Source organism: Trematosphaeria pertusa (genome assembly GCF_010094035.1).
Source record: "Trematosphaeria pertusa strain CBS 122368 unplaced genomic scaffold BU26scaffold_2, whole genome shotgun sequence".
Lineage (NCBI taxonomy): Eukaryota > Fungi > Ascomycota > Dothideomycetes > Pleosporales > Trematosphaeriaceae > Trematosphaeria > Trematosphaeria pertusa.
In genome coordinates, this window is record NW_022987213.1 from 1,513,755 (window position 1) to 1,537,053 (window position 23,299).

Sequence of the window (23,299 nt, forward strand, 5' to 3'; positions counted from 1 at the left end):
TAGTATTACTAATAGAGTCTAGTATACATCTTCTTTAGTTTACGTATAGATATAGGTAATAATAGTTTTCTTAGTATTCTCTAGCGTATCTCTAGTATACTAATTCTAGTTTACTTAAAGTTTATTATATAAGCTATCTCTCTACTACTTAAAGGTAATACTCTTACTATCTAATAATAAGAGTAAATCTAGAAACTTAGTAGAGCGTATTAGTTAGCTCTTCTACGCTTATAATACTAGAAGTATAGCTAGCTAGTATATAGAGAGATAAGAACCTAAGATTAAATTCTCTAGTAGTAACGCGCTTAAATTACGTATAATTAGTGTTATAGAGAAACGCGTTACGCGTTAAACTAGTATAGTAGATAGTATCTAGTCTTTAGAGTAAGTTAATTACGCTTATAGTTACTAGATTTTAGCGTCTTTTTTAGCTAAGGTAGTAGCCTATATCTAATATCTCGCGTATATATTATCTCTCTTAGTAAGAGCGTTAGTAGTAATCTAGTAATATATATAGATTTATTATTTATATACCTATTATATATATAATTAGCTAACTATTTTATTAATAATTTTAGCTAGCGTTTCTAGAAAGAGCTCTTAAAGCTCTTTAGTAGAGGTAGAGAGTATATATAAACCTAAGGCTAATAATAGCTCTAGTATTACTAAGCTCTAGTAGAGTTTTATAAGCTTCTAGTTAAAGTTATTATTTTAATTCTTATTAGTTATTACGTTATATTACTAAATAGAGTTTTTATAATAGAAATATTAATTAGTATATTCTACTAGTAGGTTTACTACTCTAGATTTAAAAACTATTAGAGTAAAGAGGTATTATAAGGCTAAGGTTCTATCTCTAGATTAGCTTTATAAGAGTTCTCTTATAGTATTTAAATTTATTTAGCTTTTTAATTAAGAAAGAAGTAAAGAGAAGAGGTATTTAGCTACTAGTAGAGTAGTAGGTTATTAGTTCTACTAGTAGAGTAGAGAGATAGTTAGCTCTACTAGCAAAGTAGAGAATTATTAATTTTTCGTAATTTATAAAAGAGAGAGAGTTTTTATACGTAGAAGTTCTATAGAAGTTCTTCTATATATAGAGCTCTTAATAGCTCTCTTTAGCTTAGTACTAGTATTTTTCTACTACTAACTAGATCTACTAGTAGTCTTATATAGTACTAAAGAGATAAGTAATTAGAGCTCTTATAGCTATAATTCTCTAGGTAAGTAACTAGGCTTTTATAGCTCTAATTCTTAGTATTAGCTATTAGTAAACGCTTCTTAATAAGGCTACTTAGTTTAGCTAGATATTATGCTACTGTCTCTAGCTAAAGAGGTATTAACCTTTAGATAATATAAGGGCTAGGTTTGTAATCTCTACTGCTATAAGCATCTCTAAACACCTAGCTAGATAAGTTAGCTATAGGTAGTACTGTCTCTATAAGCTATAAGAATAAGAGGTGCTAGTAGAGTAGGTTAGGTTAAATTTAGCTATCTAAAGGTAAGAAGTAGAGAAAAGGCTCTAAGAGGCGCTATATATAGAGATACTAAGCGCTAAGACGCTAGGCTAGATTACGTAATAAGATTACGTAACCTAAGGTAAATCTCTAAACTAGACTATTATATATATTACTAAATTTATTAACTATATTCTTAAATTCTTTAATAAATTAGATATCTACTAATAGCTTCTACTAACTAGTTTTTAACTTCTCTAAGTATAGATAGAGCTAATTATTATTCTCTAGATTAAAAAAGAGTTAGAAGTATATATTTTTAGTAGTAGAGGCTATATTAATAATAAACTAATAGTAAAAGTTCTATTACTAGTCTTATAACTTACTATCTACTATAGAAGGCTTATTCTTATTATATACGTTCTTAGTATTATTAGAAATAGTTATTATACGCTTATTAATAGTAATCTTATAGAGAGATAAAGCTTTAGAAAAGTATATATCTTTACGTAAATTTTCTAGAAGTATATAGTTAAGATTATCTAGATTCTATAAGTTATTAACCTCTTATAAAGCTACGCCTAGAGTCTAGATAGACGTCTACGTATTCTATAGGTTACTAATCGTGCTAGTTATTACGCTAACGTAGAGAAAACTACTAGAAATTCTAGAGTACTAGAATTAATTACAATTAGCTTTAAGAGTAGCCTTTATAGCCTCTAAGCCTTTTATAAAGTTTAGATATAGGTTCTTATAAACTATATTTAGAGTTATCTACTAGTTAGCTTAATAAGTAGTATTTAATTAGTATAGTTATATAAGTTACTATTATATAGGTTACTATTATATATAGTTATAGCTAGTTATAGCTAATAGCTTATTATAGCTATAAGATAGTAGTCTAGTATACTATAAGAAAGCTATTAAGAGTCTTAAGAATTAAGTTAATTATTAGCTATTACTAAAAATATTAGATAGAGAAAAAGAAAGTATAGAGAGAGCGCGCTTTTAAGAAGATAGAGGCGCTAAGACTACTAGTCTTAATTAGAACTAGTAGTTACGTAGTTATTTAAAGATTATCTAATCTATCTAAAGTTATAATATTATAGAGATATAATAGTACTAACTAGAAGTAAACTAGATTTTTCTTAAAAGTTAGTTAAATACGTATAGCTTTTTAATTATATAATATATCTTAGTATAACTTTAATATAAGGTGTAATATACTATAAATAATATATCTATAAAGTTTTATAGAGAAGTATTAAGGTTTTGCTTAGTTATTTAAGAAAAACGAGTTAATTTTCGTTAATTTTTGTTGCTAAGAAATTGTAGAGAGTTCGATAATATAGAGAGTTTAATAATAAAGTACATTATAATAATTTATAAAACTTAAAGAATATACTATATACTATAGTATAAAGTCTTCTATAAAGTTTAGTAGCGTTTAGCTTAGTAATACTAGAGGTATTAGCTTAAAGAGTTTCTAATAAGAAGCCTAGAGATTTCTTCTAGAAATAGATAGATATTACTAATAAATATACTATATTATCTTTATACCTTATTCTATTACTATAATAAAAGCTATATATAAAGTTATACTTTCTTTATAGTTAATATAATAACTATTTAAGATAAAAGTTCTACTATAAGTATATTAACTTATAGTATAAAATATCTATATAAATATAATATATTAGACTATAAAACTTAATAAACTATTACTATATAACTATATAAGTATATATATAATAGTAAACCTTAATTATAGTTAGAAAAAGATAAGCTACTAGAATAAATTTAAAAGTAGATACTTTTTAGATTCTTTCTTTAATATCTTTATAGCTATATACTTCTAGACTACTAAACTTTATAGAAGGCTTTATACTATAGTATATAATATATCTTTAAAGTTTTATAGATTATTATAAAGGTCTACTAGTACTTATAAGGTTTAAACTCTAAGAATAGCTACTTTTAGAAAAAGGCTTATCTTAAGCTTATATAATAGAAAATATATAGTATAAATTTAATAGAAGGTGTATATAGTATAGCTCTATATATATTTAAATTTTTATAGAAAAATATTAAGGTTTCGCTTAGTTATTTAAGAAAAACTTATTAATTCTTATACTTAGTATTTTTAGAGCGTTTATTTATCTAAGACGTTTACTTATTAAGTACGTTATATAAGATATTTAATAGTAGAATACGTTATAGTATAAAATTTTTAGTATTACGTAACTAAGTAATATTTAGTATTTCTGCGGGATTACTACGGTAAAACCTGCGCGCCTGCTGCCTTAGCCCTTACGCGCCCTCGCCACGGGCCCCGACGTCTGCTTATTCGCTGCAGTCCAGCGCCATCCGTCATTCGAAACCAGCGGAACCTACAAACCTTCTGCACCGCGTACATCCGCCGAACACTGAACGGCTGCCTTGCGATGACCTATAACACGCAGCAGGACTCGATCCACATTGCAGACCAAACCTGATGCTGCTCCTCACTGACCGCCACTGCCTCCGCTCCGATCCCTTTCCTCGGCTCGCCGTGCCCTACCACCATCGTCCGCCCCGGTTCGTCCAGTGCAGCAGCCATGGCTAGAGACTCGCGGGGCTCTCTGCACGAGACGCTCCACCAGATGCATGCCACGGCATCGCACTCGGATGCTCTAACCACGTTCGACGACTTAACCGCCCCACCTGCCTCTTCGTCCGCTGGAGAAGCCAAGGGCATAGAGCTGGTCCAAGGCGGCTTGAGCGGCCTATACAGCCGAATAAAGGCCTCTGTCGGAGGCGTGAAAGAAGCTGGCGTGGAGCCCTCTGACGATGGCCCTGGCGGGGGAGCGAAGAATAAAGCAGCTTCGAAAACGGGCAACTCTAGCAAGAGTTCGGCGGGCACAGCCGTCTCGTCGCCCGTTGTGGTTTCTGTGCCATCCTCGAGGTTGCAGTCGCCTCTCGTAGCAAGCTTCCCCGATCATCCTCCCCCGCCGTCGCGAGACTCGACCGTTTCAAGCTCTGCCATGTCCACAAAGCCTTCGCTGAGCGGTTCCAAATCCTCCGTCGCAACGACCCGCTCCAGACCGTCAATAGCGCCCAGTCTCGATCCTGCGAAAGCCCCCACAGACGACGACGCCTTTGCTCAGAGCCCGGTCAGCATCGCTTCAACAGCCCATCGCACCTCCGCTTCCGGGCAACCTTCGAAGAGCAACTCGTCGACTGGGTTGGCTTCTGCGCCCAACAGCAAAGACATCATGCGATACGCTCAGGGCCGGGAAGGGCCTTTTCGACAGCAGAGGGGGGATTTAGACTTGATGGGCCAGGAGAGTGACACCACAGAGGATGATTTGGTCGTAGTCGAGGGCGGTGGGTTTGCGAATGACAATGCCAAATTTGCCTTTTCACTGGATTCTCCGAACGATGCACTTACCAAGGTCAATTCCCGAGCAGACAACCAATACAAATCCGCTTCGTCCTCGCTGAAGGGCGCAAGGGATCGCTCCGACAACGGCTCCGAGTCGACCGAGGCTCCACGTCTCACCGTCAACGGACAAACGACCGTCCTCGCGCCCGCACCACAACGTCCCCCCTTGGTACAGGTTGGCCCGTCACATTTACCCGGCTATCCTTCAAGGGCGTCATCCTCGGATGGCTTGAGTTCCGTTGTTACGGCGACTACTGTACGGAATTCCACTGTCGCACCTATCGAGGAGATCCAGCGTGCCGTCAAATCTCCTAGCAACCTACCAAATAACGCGTTCTCGCAAATGCGGCGAAAGATACTCGATCGAGAGTTTTGGATGAGGGACGAGAATGCAAAGGACTGCTTCAATTGCGGTGATGCCTTCTCGACCTTCAGGCGGAAACACCACTGCCGCACATGTGGGCAAATCTTTGACGCGAAATGTACATCGTTGGTATCTGGCAAGATGTTCGGCCAGTCGGGGACCCTTCGCGTATGCAAACCATGCGAGGCCCTCATCTACGGCAACGATGACGACTCCTCGGTCTACAGTAGTGATGATGGTGACCAAGCGTCTATCTACGATCAAGATGAAAAGGACCTAGAGGCGGGACAATTCGATCCTTCAGAAAGCGACCATACTAAAATCGGCACCCCGACTATCAGCATCCCCATGTCAAGAAAGGCTGGCAGCGAAAAGAAGCGAAGGTCGGCCGTTATCGAGGTTGCCCCTCCTACTCTGGCAAGACCAAGCTCGTCTCGGTCTCTACGGTCGCTAAGCGGAAGGCCGCGATCGTCAAGCCACAAACGTCACCATTCCCGGCATCAGCACATGCGGAATGTTAGATATGAGGACCGAGCACCTTTCCATCAGTACGATACAGAAGGTCCCCGCAGTCGGTCCGCGCTCCCTGCATTCCACCATGATAATATCATCGACCCGGATCTCGCACCTTTCATGTCCGATGAGGGTTCAAGCGAGGAGGAGCAAGCAAGTATCTTTGCTACTCTTAGGGGAGATTCACCGTCGCACACAAGCATGGACAGTGAAAAGGGCGGGCTCGGGGGGCTGCTAGCGGCAATGAGAAAGGGAAAGTCTAGAGGCGAGAGGAGTGTCATCGGCGGAGGCCATGCTCGAGACGCCGACAACGCAAGTATTACGAGCCGCCACACCAACCGACATCCTCGAAGAAGGAACCTCAGTGTGAGCAGTGTCGCTCATCGACCTTCACCACGCCGCTCCAAGAGCAACAGCCTCTTAAGACCTTTCGGGGCTGGCTTTGGCGGAAGTGCTACGCAACCTACGTCACCCCAACCTCAGCCTTCTCCGACGCCTCCATCGGGTTCGAAAATCACTCGCAGTGCCTCTATGCAAGGGGGAAACGCTCCGAACGTGGAATTAAATCAAGCAAGTCTCGAACACGTACGGAAGCTCCTAAAGCAGATGCTGCAGGATGCCGGCATTGCGCACGTATCTAGTTGGGAAAAGGCGTTGGTCCCGATATTTTTACAGTGTACCGATGATGTCAATCCGGACCTGCATAGAGGCGATGACATCGATATTCGGCATTACATCAAGCTGAAGAAGATTCCCGGGGGGAAGCCGCGCGACACTTCGTACGTCTCTGGCGTGGTATTTACGAAGAATATTGCGCTGAAGAGCATGCCACGCACTATACCTGACCCTAGGATCATCATCATCACTTTCGCAATCGAGTATGCGCGCCACCAAACGCATTTCATGAGTCTAGAGCCGGTCATTGCGCAGGAGAGAGAATACCTCCGCAATCTAGTCGGCCGGATAGCGGCCTTGCGGCCTCACGTCCTGCTTGTGCAGCGCAACGTTTCTGGCCTTGCCCTCGAGTTCCTTGAACAAGCCGGTATCGCTGTCGTCTACAACGTCAAAGAAACCGTGTTGAACGCGGTAGCAAGGTGTACTCAGTCTCGACCAGTCACTTCGGTCGACCAACTCGCCGATCCCTCTCGCCTAGGGCGATGCGGCAGCTTCGATGTTAAGACTTATGTGCACAAGAATGCGAAGCGCACTTACATCTACCTCTCTGGATGTCAACCTGACTTGGGATGCACAATAGTCCTGCGAGGTGCAGAGACAAACTACCTGGCGCGCTTAAAGCGCATTACGGAATTCATGTGCTACGTGGTGTACAACCTCAAGTTGGAGACCTGTCTCATGCGTGACGAGTTTGTCATGATCCCCGCTATATCCAGTAGCGGAACCTTGGCCTCCAACCATCAGCAGAACGAGTGCAAGGAGTTAGGCACCAAACCACCAATGGAACCCCTGACGACCTCAACAACTTCCGCTCCAGACACAGAGAACAGCACAGCAGCCGCCGGTGAACGTCCACATATTCGACAAGATGCGCCGGCACCTTCTTACTATAGTGAGATGGTAGAGAGCCATCGCACCAAGATCCTCTCTGCTTCACCATTCGTCAAATTCATGCAGCCGTATCTGCTGAACCAGGCTCGCGAATACGAGAAAAAGCTCGACTACTTGAAACTGTTACGGGATCAGTATAACACGAGCGAAGAAGAAGTTGAGGGACAACCCCAGAAGTTCGATTTGGTTCAACCGGAAATGGTGCATGTCGTGGTCGAGAAGGCGTCCAAACAGGTCCGTGAGTTTTTGCATGCGGTCCACGCATCCGAATATGACAAAGCATTGCACAACTACAAGACACAGAAGAGGCAATGGGAAGCGTACCTGGCAACCAACATGGATTTGTTTGACCCCTTTAACCATCAACGAATTGCCGTCCTTTATAGCGTCGTCAACACGGCAAATTCCACGCCCTGTATTGGACCCGAGATCATCGCTCTTAACTTCTACCAAGAGCACGACTTTGATGATGGCTTTACTCCTGATTGCACCTTGGGCCAATACGTTGAGGATCTTTGTCATTCGGCAAACATGCTCTGCGAGGTTGACGGATGCAATCGGAGAATGCTCGACCATTCACGACAATACGTTCACGGAAACGGGCAGATGAGCGTCATCGTGCAAAAGTGCCCTGCAAAGCTCAAAGGCCTACACAACACCATCCTGATGTGGAGCTGCTGTCGGATCTGCGGCCAGGAGACCCAGGTCATCCCCATGTCAGACAATACCTGGAAATACTCGTTCGCGAAGTACCTGGAGTTGACCTTCTGGAGTAGCGAGCTTCATCCACGAGCGGATCTCTGCCCTCATGATATCCATAAGAATCATGTGCGATACTTTGGGTCCAACAATGTTGCTCTCCGCATTCAGTATGACCCAGTGCCACTCTACGAGGTCATTGTGCCGCGACCAATTGTGACGTGGAAAGTGGACAGCGATCTCAAGCTGAAGAACGACCAATTCCTGAAGATTGAGGAACGACTAGACCGATTTATGGTATCCGTACGTTCGAGGATCAAGAGCATTCATGTCGAGAGTGTCATCCCTGAGAAAGTCGAACCATGTAGAGCTGAGGTAGAGAAGCTGATGAGGCGGGCTAATGAGGAGCATGAATGGCTAAGGCGGAAGCTTCAAGAGAAGTATCTGAGCTCAAAGTACTACGAGATTATTCCCATGAACAGAGCTATCCGTGCTATCCAGGAGAAGGCAATTGCATGGGACGAAACCTTCACCGATTTCGAGCATCAATTCTTCCCGTCAGAGAAAGACATAAGGCGCCTTGCCACTCTCCAGCTCAAGAAGCTTTTCCTGGAGCGTGACGAGTCGACTTCCTCGTTGACCTCGGTTGAAGAGGGAGCAGAGTCGGGCGTGGAAGAATCTATGCTCAACGAGAAAGGGGAGCCCATTACGTTGGCACCTATGCCTTCAGATATGTCGCCGGAACGTGCGCGGGACATGTTGAATTCCGTGGTGAAAGAAGATCAGTCAAATGGCAATCACCCGGCCGAGACCCAACCAGATACGCCATCTGAAAAACCTCTAGTTGTTCCCGAGTCCACCCCCAAACCAGAACTGCCGATACAGACACCTATCGAGGCATTGGAAAGGGAGGACGTCCGCCATTTAGATCTTGCTGTCTCTTCCAGTTTCCCGGATAATCCTACTATCAAAGAGGAACAGCTTCTGAAGACACCCACCCTTTCTGCAGAGTCGACCTTGCCCGAACCGGGATCCCCTACGCCCATCGCCCACCCCAAGGTTAACCCTATCGACAAGAGTATTGTTGACGCCATCGAAAATATGCCATCCTCGCCGACACCCGCACCTTCATCTGGCGGCATACTGGAAAGCAAGATTCCGCGTCTCGTTGATACCATCCGGCGTGAAGCGGGGGCCCCAGTGAGGCCAGGTGGACTGATACGAACACAGTCGCAGCCCGGAGGTATTCCGAAGCACCCAAGCCCTTCTCCCGTTGCCTTGACTAATGCCGGGCCCGAATCACCCAAGCTTGTTATGGGCGAGTCTGCAAAGGCAATTGAACGGATGTCCGAGCGACTAGGGCTGGGTGCATTCAAGCAAACAAAGTCGACCTCCAAGATTCCTCGCTCCGTCCCGTTCCGGACACAGAGGGAGGCTTCCAAAGTCTCAAAACTGGCAGAACACTTCGAACAACTTTCGCGAGAATTCCAGAAAGAGCGTATGCGTGAGCGGCGGAACGAACGGAATCGACGGGCGCGTGCTTATCCGTTAGCGTCGTCAAAACCTATTGTTGAGGTGTACAAGGATGTGCACGAAGCTGTGCAGGAGCATAATCCATCTGATGAGGATCTTCAGCCAGGTTCATCTACACGCATCAGCACGGACAACAGTACGCTTGGCGATAGCGCTTTTACGGAGACAACTGGGGCGACCACAGCCTCTGACTCCCCAGTAGAAGAGCGCCATCAGAAAGATGCGACTCGTCCGAATGAGAGCGAGGATCAGCCTACCACGCCGAGCCACCCTACCTCAGACATCGAGAATGAAGCAAGCGATGCTGAGGTTGCGCCAGAGGATTTGCCCCTACCGGACAGCATTGCCAGCTCCCAGCTCCTTTCCATGACCGAGTCGCAGCTGGAAAGCTCTCTAGAGCTGCCGAAGCATGAGAAAAACACTCTGGTGAAGATGCTGACAAGCTTCTGGTCTGAACGCTCTGCCAGCGGATGGGTACCACTCGATTATCCCTTCGCCCAGATTGAGCATGTCTGGGAGGATTCGGACATCATTGTTCGAGAAGACGAGCCAAGCTCCATCATCGCCCTCGCACTCTCAAGCCCGGACTACCTGGTTAAGCTACAATCTTTCCGTGCAGACCCCACCTTCTCTGAGAAAAGCGTCGGCGGCCTAGAAGGCTCAGAGGCTTCAATCGAGCGTAACCTGCTGCACGAAAAGAACACAAACATCCGGTACGGCTTCACCAACCGCGGCGTCAAAGCGCAATGCAAAATCTTCTACGCGCAGTCCTTCGACGCGCTGCGCCGCAAATGCGGCGTCGCAGACCGCTTCGTCGAATCGCTGTCCCGCTGCTCGAAATGGGACTCCAAGGGGGGGAAGTCAAAATCCATCTTCCTCAAAACACTCGATGATCGTTTCGTCCTCAAGAGCTTGTCCCCCATCGAAGTCGGCGCTTTCTTCCGGTTCGCACCTAACTACTTCGCCTTCACGCACCAAAACCTATTTAAGGGCCTGCCGTCTGTCATCGCCAAGATGTTCGGCTTGTTCCAGGTCCAAATCAAGACGCCGACCGGGCGAGACTTTGACTGGTTTATGCTGGTTATGGAGAATCTTTTCTACGACCGCGAGCCGAACCGGAGATACGACCTTAAGGGAAGCATGCGCAATCGCAAAATCCAGTCCACGGGCGAGCGCGACGAGGTGCTGCTCGATGAAAACCTCGTCGATATCATTTACAGCGAGACGCCCATTTTCGTCCGCGAGCATACGAAGAAATTGCTCAAGGCGAGCGTGTGGAACGACACGCTGTTCCTCTCGCAGAATAATGTCATGGACTACAGTCTCATGGCAGGCTTCGACGATACAAACCACGAAATCATCGTCGGAATCATCGGTAAGCCTGCCTCCCCCCTCTCCCCCTTACTTTTTTTCTTTGCACATACTAATCCCACTAACAGACTGCATCCGCACCTACACCTGGGACAAAAAGCTCGAGTCCTGGATCAAAGACCGCGGCAAAAATAAACCCACCATCACCTCCCCAAAGGACTACCGCAATCGCTTCCGCATCGCGATGGAGAAGTACATACTCCAGGCGCCGAATTGCTGGCACCAGTTTGCGGGAAGAGTGGTGGGCGTGGGCGCAGGGAGGAGAACGGTAATGCTGGAGCCCGGCGCGGGGATGGCGGCTGGGGGTAGAGCGGGAGGCGGGCAGATCATGGAGATTGAGGGCGGCGAGCAGGAGAAGGCGGAGGGAAGTCGGATATAGAACATATAGATGGTGGACGATGATGGGAGGAGATGGGGTGAGATGTTTTTTGGGAAGCATAGCGCTGGAGTTTGGCGTTGGGGCTCCTTCGACTGGTACGGGATGCATCATGGCATGAACGGACCTCTCGGCTGGAATAGCATTGGAGCGGGTCTTGGGTATATGAGCTTTTAGATACACCACGGCCTCATCGGCTGGCCTTGCTATACTGTAATGCAATATCTGTCTGTCCGCAAATTTTCCGTACTTATTACGGACGGCCCGACCCACGACTCGTGGCTAGTTCCTCTTTATACCAAAAGTTTAAGCTGTAACGCGACAATGGAAAATATATTAGAGGGCCGATCCTGCAAAGTAGGGGAAAAGAAGCAACCAAGGCTGACGTCGAGCTGCCACCTCCACTCCACTGGGACCTAGGAAGATTCGCTACATTTAGCGCCCCCACTAGACTATTGATAGCATCAGCAGAAATAGCTTCTACTGTGTCAACGTACAATATTCACTGTTACTTGGTTCAGATTAACCATCTCCTAAGACTTTCCCATTTCTACGCTCCATAATAGCCGACTACACATCCTCAGGAATATCTGCCGCAGTGGCGAGCTTGCACGTAGCCATCCTGTCTTCCTCTCCTCTCCCTGCATGCCGCTGCAAGCTTGCATCCCACAGTAGCCATCGACTATCTAACTTTTTGGAGTAGTCTCTGGGGCGTGTTGCAGGCCGTACTCGCTTTCCGGCGCAAATCTCTGATATTGAACTTCATTCGGCATGGCCGGTTTTTTCGGTTGGCTTTGTTGCACGCACAGGCACAGTTGCTTCCCCAAGTCGGGAATGTCGCACAGCAATTGACGGAACATGTGGAGTTTCTGGAGGCTGGTGATTTTTATCCCCCCGGTACCAGAATATCTGCGCCCTCATTGGGTCCTCGCTCGCTCGCTCAGTGATTTCTGTGCACGCAATCCGAAGCAGCTCACAGATGCTCTCTTCTGAAATGAACGTGTTGCTCGCTAACGATTGCGCGAATCTCCAAAGAGAATAGGTTTGGAGTTTCGGTGCCATGAGGCGTTCTCCCATGGCATACAAGCGCGCTAGGGTCACGTATTCGGAGTAGTGCTGGACCTCGCGGGACAGGACGGAGCGGTCGCGGTACAGGTATTCGACGAAGAATCCGAAGAGGTCGGGATCCTCATCCTCTATCTCAATAGCGCTCGCCTCCGCTTCCATGAACTTTCCCGTCAGGCTATTGGAGAATCTTTGTGATTCTGCGGTTAGAAGGTCCGAATGCAGGTAGAATGTTTTCGACTTGGCCACAGTGACTGCTATAACGGAGGAGGTAAGAAACCTGTTCAAGATAAGGACGGAGCCGTGCGAGAGGTGACAGAAGGATACATACTGCGAGAACTTGGACTTTTTAGACTCTTCCGACGGACTGTTGTCGAGCGGTAACCCTGCCATGACGTGTGTTGTGTCGATCCACCAACCACGGGGATAGAATCGCAGGGTTAGTGGGCGATTCTAAGACCTGTGGTTCTCTGAGAGATGAGAACGGCCGCGGTGCAAGAGCGATGGTATCGTTTGATTCATTCGTGAGATAAAGGGTCTGTTGGTAGTGCCGCCATCATCAGCGCTGGTCACACCGCAGATGTGCTACGTTAACTGCCACCATTGGTGCGGGGTAGCGTTGCCCCTCAGCTCTGAGCTATCAATATCTATTCCCACGATTCGATCAATAGTTCATGAGTCAAAGATAACCTCCAAAGCACATAATACAACCCTTTTTCTATATATATTGAAAAGTAGCCGTCGCCGCGTCGTCGAAAGAACGAAATTTCGGTAATCCATACCTACGACGGACTCGGTATGGCCCATTCCAAAAGGGTCGAAACAATGGAAGACGCAAGCAGACCCACCAGCGCTGCGTTTAGCAGCCACCCTGACAGCTTGGCCATTCCCCACAGAGGTGACTCGATCGCCGTTCTTCAACGAAAGATGACGGCCTTAGCGGAGGCTGTTCGCCGTGGACAAAGCGTGGCGCTCGTGACACACTACAAGGCATCCGCAAATCCGGAAAGGGATGCCACGAGAAAAGCTATTGTCGAAATGCCAATACAAGAGCTAGAAGCGTGGACTCTCTACAGCCAGGGCAAATACCCATTACCAAAGGTTGACTGGAACGCCAGTCGAGAACCAGCGCCGACTTCAACAAGACCTCTTCGGATAGCCCGACGGCGTGCAGAAACCCTTAATCGTCTTTACAAGACCGAGAATGCGGATGCGGGCCACTCCGTGTGGTTTACGAAAAGCGAATCTGTCCACCTTCCTCTCGTCAAGGCCATGGCACGAGTAATCGGGGCTGAGAGGGACCTCCTAGGCGGGCAATGCGCGCTGAGTGCGACTCAAATTGCAGACCTGCAGTCCATTAACGAGATATTGTCCGTGTCTGGCCAGATTTTAGCGGAGCGTGGACGCGGTGCGACGGCAGCAGCAATCTCATCCGCCCAGCAAATTTTAGGCGCTCAGCGCAACACGCTCCAAGAGGTACTTAGGGGGACCGGAAAGAAACGAAAAAGGTCGCCCGACGAATGTTGTGAGAGAAGTGTACTAGCGCCAGGACAGAGAGGAAGGGATGAGTAACGCCTCTCCCTCCGTCTCCGCATTCTGGATTGGTCGCAATCTGACGAACGAGCTCCTTGCCTGCGAATCTAGGTACTTGGACACCTCCCACGAGTTGTCGCTGTCGTCGAGGAACGCCTCCTAGTGCAGCCTCCCTGTGCCTTCGGATTGTCCGGTGGAAGAGCCTCTTCGCCCGCGTCGCTGTGCTGCGTATTTCCGCGGCTTCTCTGCCTGCCGCCGCAACGCGCACGCCCGGTTCCTCCAGTACGCCTACGACTTCCTCAGCGCCGTGAGGTTCTCGTTCCAGAACCTTTAGCTTGATCCCGAGATCACGTGTCACTGAGTTAACTGCGTGGTAGGCAGTTAGCGGAGTTAGGCAATGGACGAGCAGGTCTCACGGTTGGCTTCTGAACTGGAGAAATCGTAGTAAAGCGGAGTATGGCGCGTTGATTTGAACAGAAGAAGACGTAGACACCCGTGAATCATTCCAAATTTCATGAGAGAGAAGTCCTCAACGAAGCTTTTGATCGGTGATGTGACTAGTTTGTCGTCTGTGCACCACAGTGGATGCAGGCCATGAGTCCGCGCATGCAAAATCGTCAGCGGATATATATATATAGGATATTATCCTACATGAGCAGTAGGTGATCCTTTTGCTTCTGATAAAAATAGATCATATTGCTCCTTGAATTCCGCGATTCGCAAGCTAGGAAGAACCGGTCCAGCATCCTGATGGACGCGAACAGGCTCCCGCTGCGGTCGTGTCACGTCCCACTCTTTCCAATTCCCGTAGGTCAAGCGCAATCTCAGTAGCAGATTCGTAGCCGCCCGTCCAGCACTTGCGCACTACATCACCCCCTTGATGATAGTCCAAGGAAGGGAACTCGCGGCATTCGAATCGTCTGCGGATCTCGTCCTTGTCATCTATGGTGTCCAGGTCAGGAAAAGGAGGCTTTCCCGTCACCATAAAGTAGAGCGCCGTTCCGAAGGCAAATATATCTGTTTTGCGGTCGCAGTGGTTCCGATCCGCCCGTGGCATTGAAGACATGGTACTTTCAGCGGCCCCGCCATTGAGAATGACTGCCCCACTAGGACCTAGAAGTCTTCCTTGGAAGTCGCAGAGCTTAATCGACAAGTCGTTGTCGACAAGGAGATTGCCGACGCTGAAATCGCAGTGAAGAACGTTCTTCGCGTGGATATACGCAAGGCCTTCTGCAGCCTGGCGCGCCCATTTTAATCTTTGGGCCAATGACGTGGCGGGAGCGACGTTTCGTAGATATCTCTCAACTGATCCGTTTGGCAGATATTCGAGTAGCAGGCCGTCTTCATGTTTCCGCACGAAACGAACTATTCTTGGATGCTGCCCCAATTCTTGGAGTATCTGCTGTTCGACCTCGAGACCTTTGACCGCGGCTTTTCTGACATTCCTGCGGTATTCCATGCCTTTAGCTATATAGATATCTTTCTCCTCTGGGGGTACAAGTGGGAATTTGAGGACACTGTCATCGTCGAAGAGGGCGATGAAGTTGCTCGCACCGGCGGCAACGAAACCGCGGATTCCCGTTGGATACCAAGGTCGGAACTCGAAAGGGTCCATCGCAAAGAGCCGAGTAGTACGTTCTTGCTGTTGCTAGTGATAAAGGAAGTGTGTGGTGTTTAGATTCTATCCGAGCAAAGGGTCGAAGTTGGTGATGACTCAGCTGCATGATATAACGACGTGGGCGGCTGCGCCAGGATGGGACTCTCCTATCCTTTAGCAATGCTTCTCAAAAATACTACATATCTCGAGGAATGCCATTTAGTGCATGTTGGGCGGAGCAAAGCGATGATTTAGAGGTAGGGGTGGCAGTGGACGAGACTGTAGTCGGGAGCGGTGTGCATTGCGTACGTAGTGGCAGGAGTTCAACCTGGCGAACGGGAGCTGCAGGCTAGAGAAAATTGTGTTCTGCGACGCTTAGCTGATACTTGCGTGAGCCGGTTCAGTATTGTATCCTATCCGTTTTGCTTCTACGACCTGTGCATAACTAGCAGAGTTAGTGTTGGTCCGCTCCCGATGCCTTCTAGTATCGCCGCTGTCGGCGCAACAAGACGCTACCCAGCAATACCGGCTTGAGTTCACGCAAAGAAGCGGAGATATGATGCATTGGCCGCCAAAAACCCATCCATGAACCAAAGCCATGCAATGAGAACGCTAAGATGAAAACTGAGCAGCTTCTTCGAAGCTCTGGTCGTCCATACCACACATCCCCACACTGGCTCCACCGATTCTTGGTGATCCAGAACCCCACGGCGTTCACACGCGCTTTCAATCTTCCATATCCGAATCTCCCATGCCAGAATCAATCTGCTCTCAAAAACATCATTAGCAACGTCCCCGCTCGATCCCACGCTGCCGGAATGAAGAATCTATGGATATCATGAAAGATAAGAGATGCTCGTTAGGAGAGGAGATGCAAGGCAAGGGTTCAGGGGAGAAGTGAACTCATGCCTTCTCCTTTTCCTTGTTCTTCTTCTTGTCGTGCTTGTGGTCGCGTTTAGATTCTTCTTTCTTCGCCGCGGCCTCAGCCATGAGCTGCTCGAAGGCCATAAAGTCGCCTTCTTCTTCGGGGTCGCGCTCCGCCTGTGAGACATTACGTTAGCCACCCGGATCTATAACAGAACGAGGAAAGCTGGACATACCTTCTGGAACATCTCGCCCATCAGGACTAGTGCCTGTGCGCGCTCTATCCGCTTCTCCAGCTTCACCTTCTTGTCGTTGAGCACCACGTCGCAGACATCGCGCAGCACGCTCTGGATCTCGAACTTGCTACCTCGCCAAGCAGCCATGAGGATCTTCCCTGTGACTTTCTTCTCGTACTCGGCTTTCTTCTCGTCTGTCCAGTCTTCGCCGCCCCTCTCTTCTAGTTTGGCCATTTCCTCCATCGTGAGCTGTGCGTCGATGGCAGCGGACATGGTGTTCCATGTATCCTTGACGAGCGTGCCTTTATCCTTGACTCGCGAGAAGAAGCCTGAGATGCCGAGGAATTTCTGGGACTTGATGAAGGAGGTGGATTTTTGGAGGTACGTGGTGCCGATCGCGTGTAGGATTTCCAGCCCGAAGCTTTCCATCTTGAGGTTTTCAATCTCGAGCTGGGTCTTCTCTTTGAATGCCTGTGTAACATCCGGGCCCTTGTCTGTCTCGGTCCATATTGAAATGCGATCGATGAGCTTCTTTGCGAGAGTCTGGACGCGCTCGTCCCGGATCTTCTTGCGTTCGAGCTCGTATGCGGCGAGCTCTTCACGCTGCTCCTTGGTCAAGCCACCCTTCTTTTTCTGCTTCTCCCGCAGCTCTTTCTCCGCATCCGTTACACCTGCCGCCTCCAACCGCGCTTCCTCCTCCGACTTGTTCATGATAGCAGGCCGAATCGGTATGCCGCGGCCTGACCGGGGAGTGCTAGTCCCCGACATAGACGGCGTATGTGAGGGTGCAGCGGAGGAGTCGGCGGGCGTCTCGACATAGGGAGGCGGTGGAGCTCCGTATGCTGGAGGTGGCGCTCCTTCCTGGCCCTTTGCGGCTTCAGCGGCGGCCTCGGCTTCTTTGGCTTTGGCTGCGCTTGTCGGTTCTGCGGGGGTTGTCGTACCGGTCGTCTGTTCTGTGGCAGCTGAGCTCGAGGCTTCAGGTTTGGCGGCCTCTTCCTCCTCCATTTCGCGCATGGAGATCTCCATGGTCTTGGTGAGGTCCTTCATTAGCGAGATTTCGCCAATCCTGCAGACGTATTAGCCCTCAGTATCCTTTATACATGGGCTCCAGTCCGGCTAAGGGGGCTCGTACCAGTCAACGAACGCATCGCCGCCAAAGATCATGGAGAAGAACTCGGCGGGGTCCTCTACCAGCAAGTCAGCGCTCTGCAAATCCTAATGATACTGCCACAGATCCATACCGAACCCGCTGCTCGGAATAGCGCCTTCCTTTCCATACTGATCATACTGTTTCCTCAGCGACTCGTCGCTGAGCACCTGGTATGCCTCGCCAATCTATTACAGCGTAAGCCCCGCCATCCACCAAACCACCCGAACTTTCTTCTCGCGTGGATTCGGGGAAACTACGTACAGCTTGGAACTTCTCGTGCGCCGTCTCGTCGCCTGGATTCTTATCTGCCCAAGGTAAGCTGCTGCATGGTGCGCTTGGCTATGTTTGCTCCGTTTACCAGGGTGAAGTTTGATAGCGAGTTTGCGGTACGCCTTCTTGATTTCGAGCTCGCTCGCTGTCGGCGGCACCTGTAGGGCGTCGTAATAAGTCGTATCGACAACCATGGTTGCGGGTATAGGAGCGAAGCGGGCAGGTGTGGGAAAGGAGGAAAAGTGTCGCGGTGTGCTGGGCGCGAGGCAGCAAAAGTAGTCGATTTTCGCACCGCCGCAAGCCACACAAGCGACGTCACCAATCACGCCAAGCCCCAGTCTCCATCTCACCCAGCACGCGAACACCAAGCGGAAGCCCGGAGTTACGAAGCTACGCCTCGGTGCTGGTGACGCGGAAGCTACGAATACGCACGGTGATTCAGCGTGCCCAGCAGCTCAGAATTTCAGAGATGATATCCTCTCCTGCCCGTAGCTCTATTTACGAGTTAAGAGATTAGGTCTATCAAGCACAGTACCACTCCCTCCCGCGCTCGACCATATCCACCAAGGCCATGTGAATCATGTCAAAAACCCAATGTCACACCCGTCGCCGCCCCATGCAGACGCCATGCTATAACCCAAGCACCAGATGACCGATGAGCGAATTTTCCAAGGCTCTTTTACCCATCCAAAGAAAATGACCAGAAGCCTATCCAAGGCCGTGACCACTGGAGCACACGCGGAGTATGAGGCAAAGTCCGAGCTTCGTCCTAATAATCTGCCCAAGACTTCCACATGCGAAGCCGTCAGTCCGGCCCCGTCACGGCCATTTAGACGACGAACTTGGCCTTCGCACGTGTACTACCCGCGTGAGCAGCATCCGTGTGGCCCGAGAACTCGACCACCTCGTTCTCCTTGAGCTGCAGCGCCTGCTTGAAGCGCTTGCCGATCTTGGTGAGAGTCTCCTTGCCCTGCTCAAATGTCCTGCCCTTGCCCTGCTCGCCGGGGAGAGCTTTACCGACGGTCCGGGTCCAGAGGCCGATACGGTAGAAGCCACGCCTAACGTTCACGACGACGCCCATGACTTCGTTATCGTCTTCGTCCTCGAGGTTCTCGCCGATGGCGGCCAGCATGACGTGCAGCCACAGCGCATCGATGTTGATCGACTTCTTGTCCTTGAACTGGAAGGCCCACTTGCCGCCGTGCTTGTTCTGCGTGTCTTCCCACTCCGGCCGCACGCCCTTCTTGAAGAGGTGGTAGTCTGACTTGAGAGCGAGGTCGGACGTCGGCGTGATGTTGTTCTACGCTCACGTTAGCCACTATCAGTCATATCAAAGACGGGATGCGCTCACGTAGATGCCCCAGAACTCCTCGACCGAGTCGAAAGAGATGACCTCCTTCAACAGCTCGTTCCAGTTGTCGCCCTGCGACTATTAGCATATAGTAGAGGTGTAGCGTGCGGGAGTGGCGTACCTTGCCGCTCGGAGGCTTCGTGAACCAGAGCGTCCAGGTGTTCATGAGGGGGTGCTTGACGTTGAAGTTCTCTGCATCGTGGAAGACAGTCCTAATCTCTCCTTCCAAGGCAGCGTTGGTGGAACCTTGCGTCTTAGCTTCACTTGAAGTGTTCTCTGACGGCGAGATGGGAATCGTGTCCAACGGGACCTGCTGGTTGGGATTTGGCGCCGTCGCAACGTCAGCCATTGTGGTGGATGGGGATATGGAAGCGGAGAAGATGTGGGGTTGTGCCGATAGCGAGCGGAACTGCGAGAGAGAATAGGTGGTTGTTGGCGGAAGAAGTAGTGGATGGAAAGTGGGTGAAGATTAGGCGCCGAAAGGCTTCTTGAACTCGCGCCAGGCGAAGAAGCAAGAGGAGCAGTCGCGTATGTGCGGCGGTGTGCTTGCTGTTTGTCGTGGAAGCGGTCGGGGTGCGGGGAGGGGGTTGCGGTGGGTGGGTGTTATCGTTCTTGTCCGCCGTTCGCTGCCGACGAAGAAAATGCAGGTGCTTTCAAAGGAAAGTCCGCCCGCGAGCGACGCTAAAGCACGTGCGATCTTGGCACGCTAGCTCCTGTTTCACCGTTGACATCAGAAACAACAGGAGGTCGCGATGATATCATGCAAGTGAACCGCAATAGCGGATTGCTCTTATTAAGAAACTATCGGGAAAAGGGTAATGTCCACGCCGCTGCCCCAAGCCGAGCCCACAATTGAGAGCAGGCCGGGAGCAGCCTCGTCGCCGAGCACGGCGCGTTTCGATATAAGCACTTCTAGCGGCACAACTGCAGCCATTGAGCGGCCGAATTGCAATTTGACATCCGTGCTATGACATCGCGCTTGAGATCGCTGGAAGGGTGGTGCGACCGGGGAGGCCGCATATCAGTATTAATTCAAGGGGTACCGAACCATACCTGGCTCAGAAAGACGAGCTGCCGGCTATTATAGTTACATATACACATATAGATATTAAAGTGTGTACCCGCCATGGTTACAGTTCGCTGTGGCCGGATGGAGCAGTTGCGTTTGACGCCTGGCCGATGCCTAGCAGCTGCCCCATCTGCTCCTTGAACTGCACAAAAGCGACGTCGAATCGTGCACCCGCTAACCAGGCAATAAACAGCTAGATAGCGTAAGCGATGGCGGACGACGTGGTAGATAGAACAACATACCATCAATCCGGTGATGACGGTGATGGTCGAGACGACCGCAAGAGCCATGTAGATGTTGTCCCACTTGGCCTCCTCGGCCTCCTTCTTCAACCTAGCCTCTTCCGCTAGGCTGGCCGGCGACTTATGCTTCGCATCGACAGGCGGCTTCTGCGAAGGGAAGATGGTTTCGATGAACTGTTCGATCTGTAAAGTACGTCAGCAAAAGTCGCTCGCAGGCACGTTACAACCGTTGATGACTTACCTTCCCGCAGGCAATGCTGATTTTCAGGAAGTTGGGGTCGTGTGGATTGTTCTTCTGATGGATCTTGCGAGTATACCGCTTAAACACGTCGCAGACCATCTGCAGGTTTTGCGATGATTCAATCATCAACTGGCAAGCCTCTCCTTTGGTGATCTTCACGTTCCGCTTGAAGAGCTCGTGATTCTGGAAGCAGACGTCCAGAGTGGCGATGGCCATGGACTGCGGAATGGCGCAGAAATTGAACACACTCTGCTCCCTGATTCCGGCGAGATAGTACAGACAGTCGTCAGCACGGTTCAGGGCGAGCAAAATCATCTCCGAACTGGCGCTCAAAGCCTTCTCCTTGTTCTCCGGTTGAAATAGATCCTCGAACTTGTCCACGTGCTTGGACCAAACCTCCTTGGGCCAGAACCGCCGCTTGTCGACGTGATCCTCTTTAATGTCGCGGATGATGTTGACTTGCTGAAGGAATTGGCCCATGGACTCCATCAGCACTGGCCTCTTCAGCAGCTCGGTAGTTGCTAGACCACCCTCAACAAAAAGGCGGGTCAAACCCTCGCCGACCAGACCGGCGACGTAGTGGCAGTACAGCTCGTAGTCCTTGATTGTGTTGACCCCGTTGGTGTCGTGCTCAGCATTGCGCACATAGTCTGCCATGCCATTGCCCATCTTCTTAGTGATATCCTTGATGATGGTCTTATACGCCGGCTTGATCTTTTTGAATTCCTCCACCACAACGTTGAACTCAGCCAACAGCTGCCGGTCCTTCTCGTCCGGTCCATTCTCGGTGAATGTCCAACCATCCTGCTCGAGGACATCCTGGAAATTCCGCAGAATGGGTTCCTTCGTCTCGAGCGGTATTGTCATGTCGTCCTCCACGGTATCCAATCCTCGGAGGACAAGGTAGAACAAGGTGACGGGTACGAGGAGCTCGGGGTGCAGTTCCTTAATGACAGCGGAGAAACTGCGACTGGTCATATCGAGGAAGTAGAAGCATCGCTTGAGGGCATCGGTCTCTTTAGATTCATCGCGCTCGTGCACAGGGTTGTGCCAGACTTTCCTGTTCGCTGGGTTAATGTCTATAACCAAAGTGGAGGGAAATGAGCAGGTTCGAGACCGCGTAGCTTGTAGAACTGACCATTGAATAATGGAGCGCAATTCCGTGGGGTGGAATGCGTAGTATATCAGGCTCATTGGGCTAGGCATGGTTGCGAATATTTTCAGGAGGCGATGAGGGTATGCGGCGAGCTACATGCAGCTTCAGGATATCCGAGAAGCCCAGACGCGTAAGGTAAGAGAGCGCAAGGGGAAATGCCTTCAGGAAGGTGAGAGTGTCAATTGAATTGCGGAAGTGTGGCCATCTGCGGAGTTCGAGTTGAAGTGTGGGAGTGCTCCCGACCTGAACTTTCTCCACACTTTTAGCCCGCGGTCCGTGCGCGACATTTACGAGATCTCCGGAGCAACACCGGCCGAGCACCAAACACCATCTCCGTACCCTCCAACCACTTTGCATCTTCTTGAACCATTTTGGTCAGAATTCACCATAATGTCAAACGAGCTTCTTTCAAACGTGTGTGTCAGGCACTATTACATATCGGTAGCTCCTGCCTTCCCCCGCTACCACTATTATGCCCCAAACTAATCACAACCGCGGAAGCTTATGAGACATACTTAACCTCACATTCCATTCCCAGCATAGACGGCATACCTATCCATCCTCGCATCCAAGAAAGGAACACGCGGCCAATCCCGCACGATCATCACCCACAGACAAACCAATTCCCCCCAACAACATCCCCCAAGCCAAACCTCCCCTCAAACCCACTCTGATTCCACCTCATCCTTGCCATCAATCCCACCTGCTCACCCCACCCCATCTCCTTCCTAATCCTCTCCTCCGTCAACCCTTCCGGCTGCTCCCACACTAGAAACACATATCGATGCGGTGCCGAGATGCCCGGGGGTCCTGGCCGCACCCACGGCGCCAGCGGCTTCCCGCTCCCTGAAAGCTTGACCCAGCCTTCGCCGTCTGCTTCCCCTTGCGCGGTCAAGTCTGTTTGGAGAGTGTGCAAGACTGGGCCTAGGAACGGGAAGGAGGGGAATGGCGCGTCTGGGTCGAGGGAGATAGAGAAGTAGGTTTTGGAGGGGGTCGGCAATTTGAGGAAGAGCGTTGGTGCGGGGCGGGAATCTTGCTTGGAGAGCTTGGGGCCCGGGGTTGTTACCGTAGCGTTGGGGAAGGAGAGTTTGAGGTTTGGTGAGGTGGTTTTGATGACTTTGTCCATGCTCTCTGAGGGAGACGACATACTGAATGAACTTTAAAAGTTGTGTTTGAAGGAGTGTGAGGACTGCGACGCAATGATTTGAATGAAGTGGAAAGCATC

The 23,299-nt window shown here is 49.4% G+C and overlaps 8 protein-coding genes across 8 annotated transcripts; 2 read left to right on the forward strand and 6 right to left on the reverse strand.

Annotated features, from left to right (window-relative positions):
* Positions 1-3,814: 3,814 nt before the first annotated feature.
* On the forward strand, positions 3,815-11,537 carry BU26DRAFT_474809 (uncharacterized protein). The gene is made up of 2 exons (XM_033825512.1): positions 3,815-10,928; positions 10,993-11,537. Exons 1-2 carry the CDS (start codon positions 4,052-4,054, stop codon positions 11,301-11,303), a joined length of 7,188 nt encoding a protein of 2,395 aa, XP_033689528.1. The 5' UTR covers positions 3,815-4,051; the 3' UTR covers positions 11,304-11,537.
* A 294-nt stretch (positions 11,538-11,831) lies between these two features.
* On the reverse strand, positions 11,832-12,900 carry BU26DRAFT_514416 (uncharacterized protein). Its single transcript, XM_033827833.1, has 2 exons — positions 12,697-12,900; positions 11,832-12,645 (listed from the first exon to the last, which is right to left on the reverse strand). The coding sequence occupies exons 1-2, from the start codon at positions 12,756-12,758 to the stop codon at positions 12,063-12,065; spliced, it is 645 nt and encodes a 214-aa protein (XP_033689529.1). The 5' UTR covers positions 12,759-12,900; the 3' UTR covers positions 11,832-12,062.
* A 69-nt stretch (positions 12,901-12,969) lies between these two features.
* BU26DRAFT_139804 (uncharacterized protein) lies at positions 12,970-14,279 on the forward strand. The gene has a single exon (XM_033819801.1). It carries the CDS (start codon positions 13,164-13,166, stop codon positions 13,935-13,937), a length of 774 nt encoding a protein of 257 aa, XP_033689530.1. The 5' UTR covers positions 12,970-13,163; the 3' UTR covers positions 13,938-14,279.
* A 318-nt stretch (positions 14,280-14,597) lies between these two features.
* BU26DRAFT_514417 (kinase-like protein) lies at positions 14,598-15,550 on the reverse strand. Its single transcript, XM_033827834.1, has one exon. The coding sequence runs from the start codon at positions 15,511-15,513 to the stop codon at positions 14,623-14,625; it is 891 nt and encodes a 296-aa protein (XP_033689531.1). The 5' UTR covers positions 15,514-15,550; the 3' UTR covers positions 14,598-14,622.
* A 671-nt stretch (positions 15,551-16,221) lies between these two features.
* Positions 16,222-18,209, reverse strand: BU26DRAFT_583176 (DnaJ domain protein; the record flags this gene model as incomplete). Its single annotated transcript, XM_033834558.1, has 6 exons — positions 16,222-16,536; positions 16,596-17,661; positions 17,728-17,782; positions 17,837-17,930; positions 18,007-18,050; positions 18,104-18,209. 6 exons carry the CDS (start codon positions 18,207-18,209, stop codon positions 16,399-16,401), a joined length of 1,503 nt encoding a protein of 500 aa, XP_033689532.1. The 3' UTR covers positions 16,222-16,398.
* Positions 18,210-18,394: 185 nt separating this feature from the next.
* BU26DRAFT_514419 (eukaryotic translation initiation factor 4E) lies at positions 18,395-19,992 on the reverse strand. The gene is made up of 3 exons (XM_033827835.1): positions 19,488-19,992; positions 19,367-19,438; positions 18,395-19,315 (listed from the first exon to the last, which is right to left on the reverse strand). Exons 1-3 carry the CDS (start codon positions 19,713-19,715, stop codon positions 18,845-18,847), a joined length of 771 nt encoding a protein of 256 aa, XP_033689533.1. The 5' UTR covers positions 19,716-19,992; the 3' UTR covers positions 18,395-18,844.
* Positions 19,993-20,144: 152 nt separating this feature from the next.
* Positions 20,145-22,299, reverse strand: BU26DRAFT_447375 (farnesyl-diphosphate farnesyl transferas-like protein). Its single transcript, XM_033824654.1, has 4 exons — positions 22,057-22,299; positions 20,919-21,978; positions 20,678-20,860; positions 20,145-20,628 (listed from the first exon to the last, which is right to left on the reverse strand). The coding sequence occupies exons 1-4, from the start codon at positions 22,122-22,124 to the stop codon at positions 20,497-20,499; spliced, it is 1,443 nt and encodes a 480-aa protein (XP_033689534.1). The 5' UTR covers positions 22,125-22,299; the 3' UTR covers positions 20,145-20,496.
* Positions 22,300-22,492: 193 nt separating this feature from the next.
* On the reverse strand, positions 22,493-23,292 carry BU26DRAFT_514421 (PEBP-like protein). Its single transcript, XM_033827836.1, has one exon. It carries the CDS (start codon positions 23,219-23,221, stop codon positions 22,679-22,681), a length of 543 nt encoding a protein of 180 aa, XP_033689535.1. The 5' UTR covers positions 23,222-23,292; the 3' UTR covers positions 22,493-22,678.
* Between the last annotated feature and the right edge of the window lie 7 nt (positions 23,293-23,299).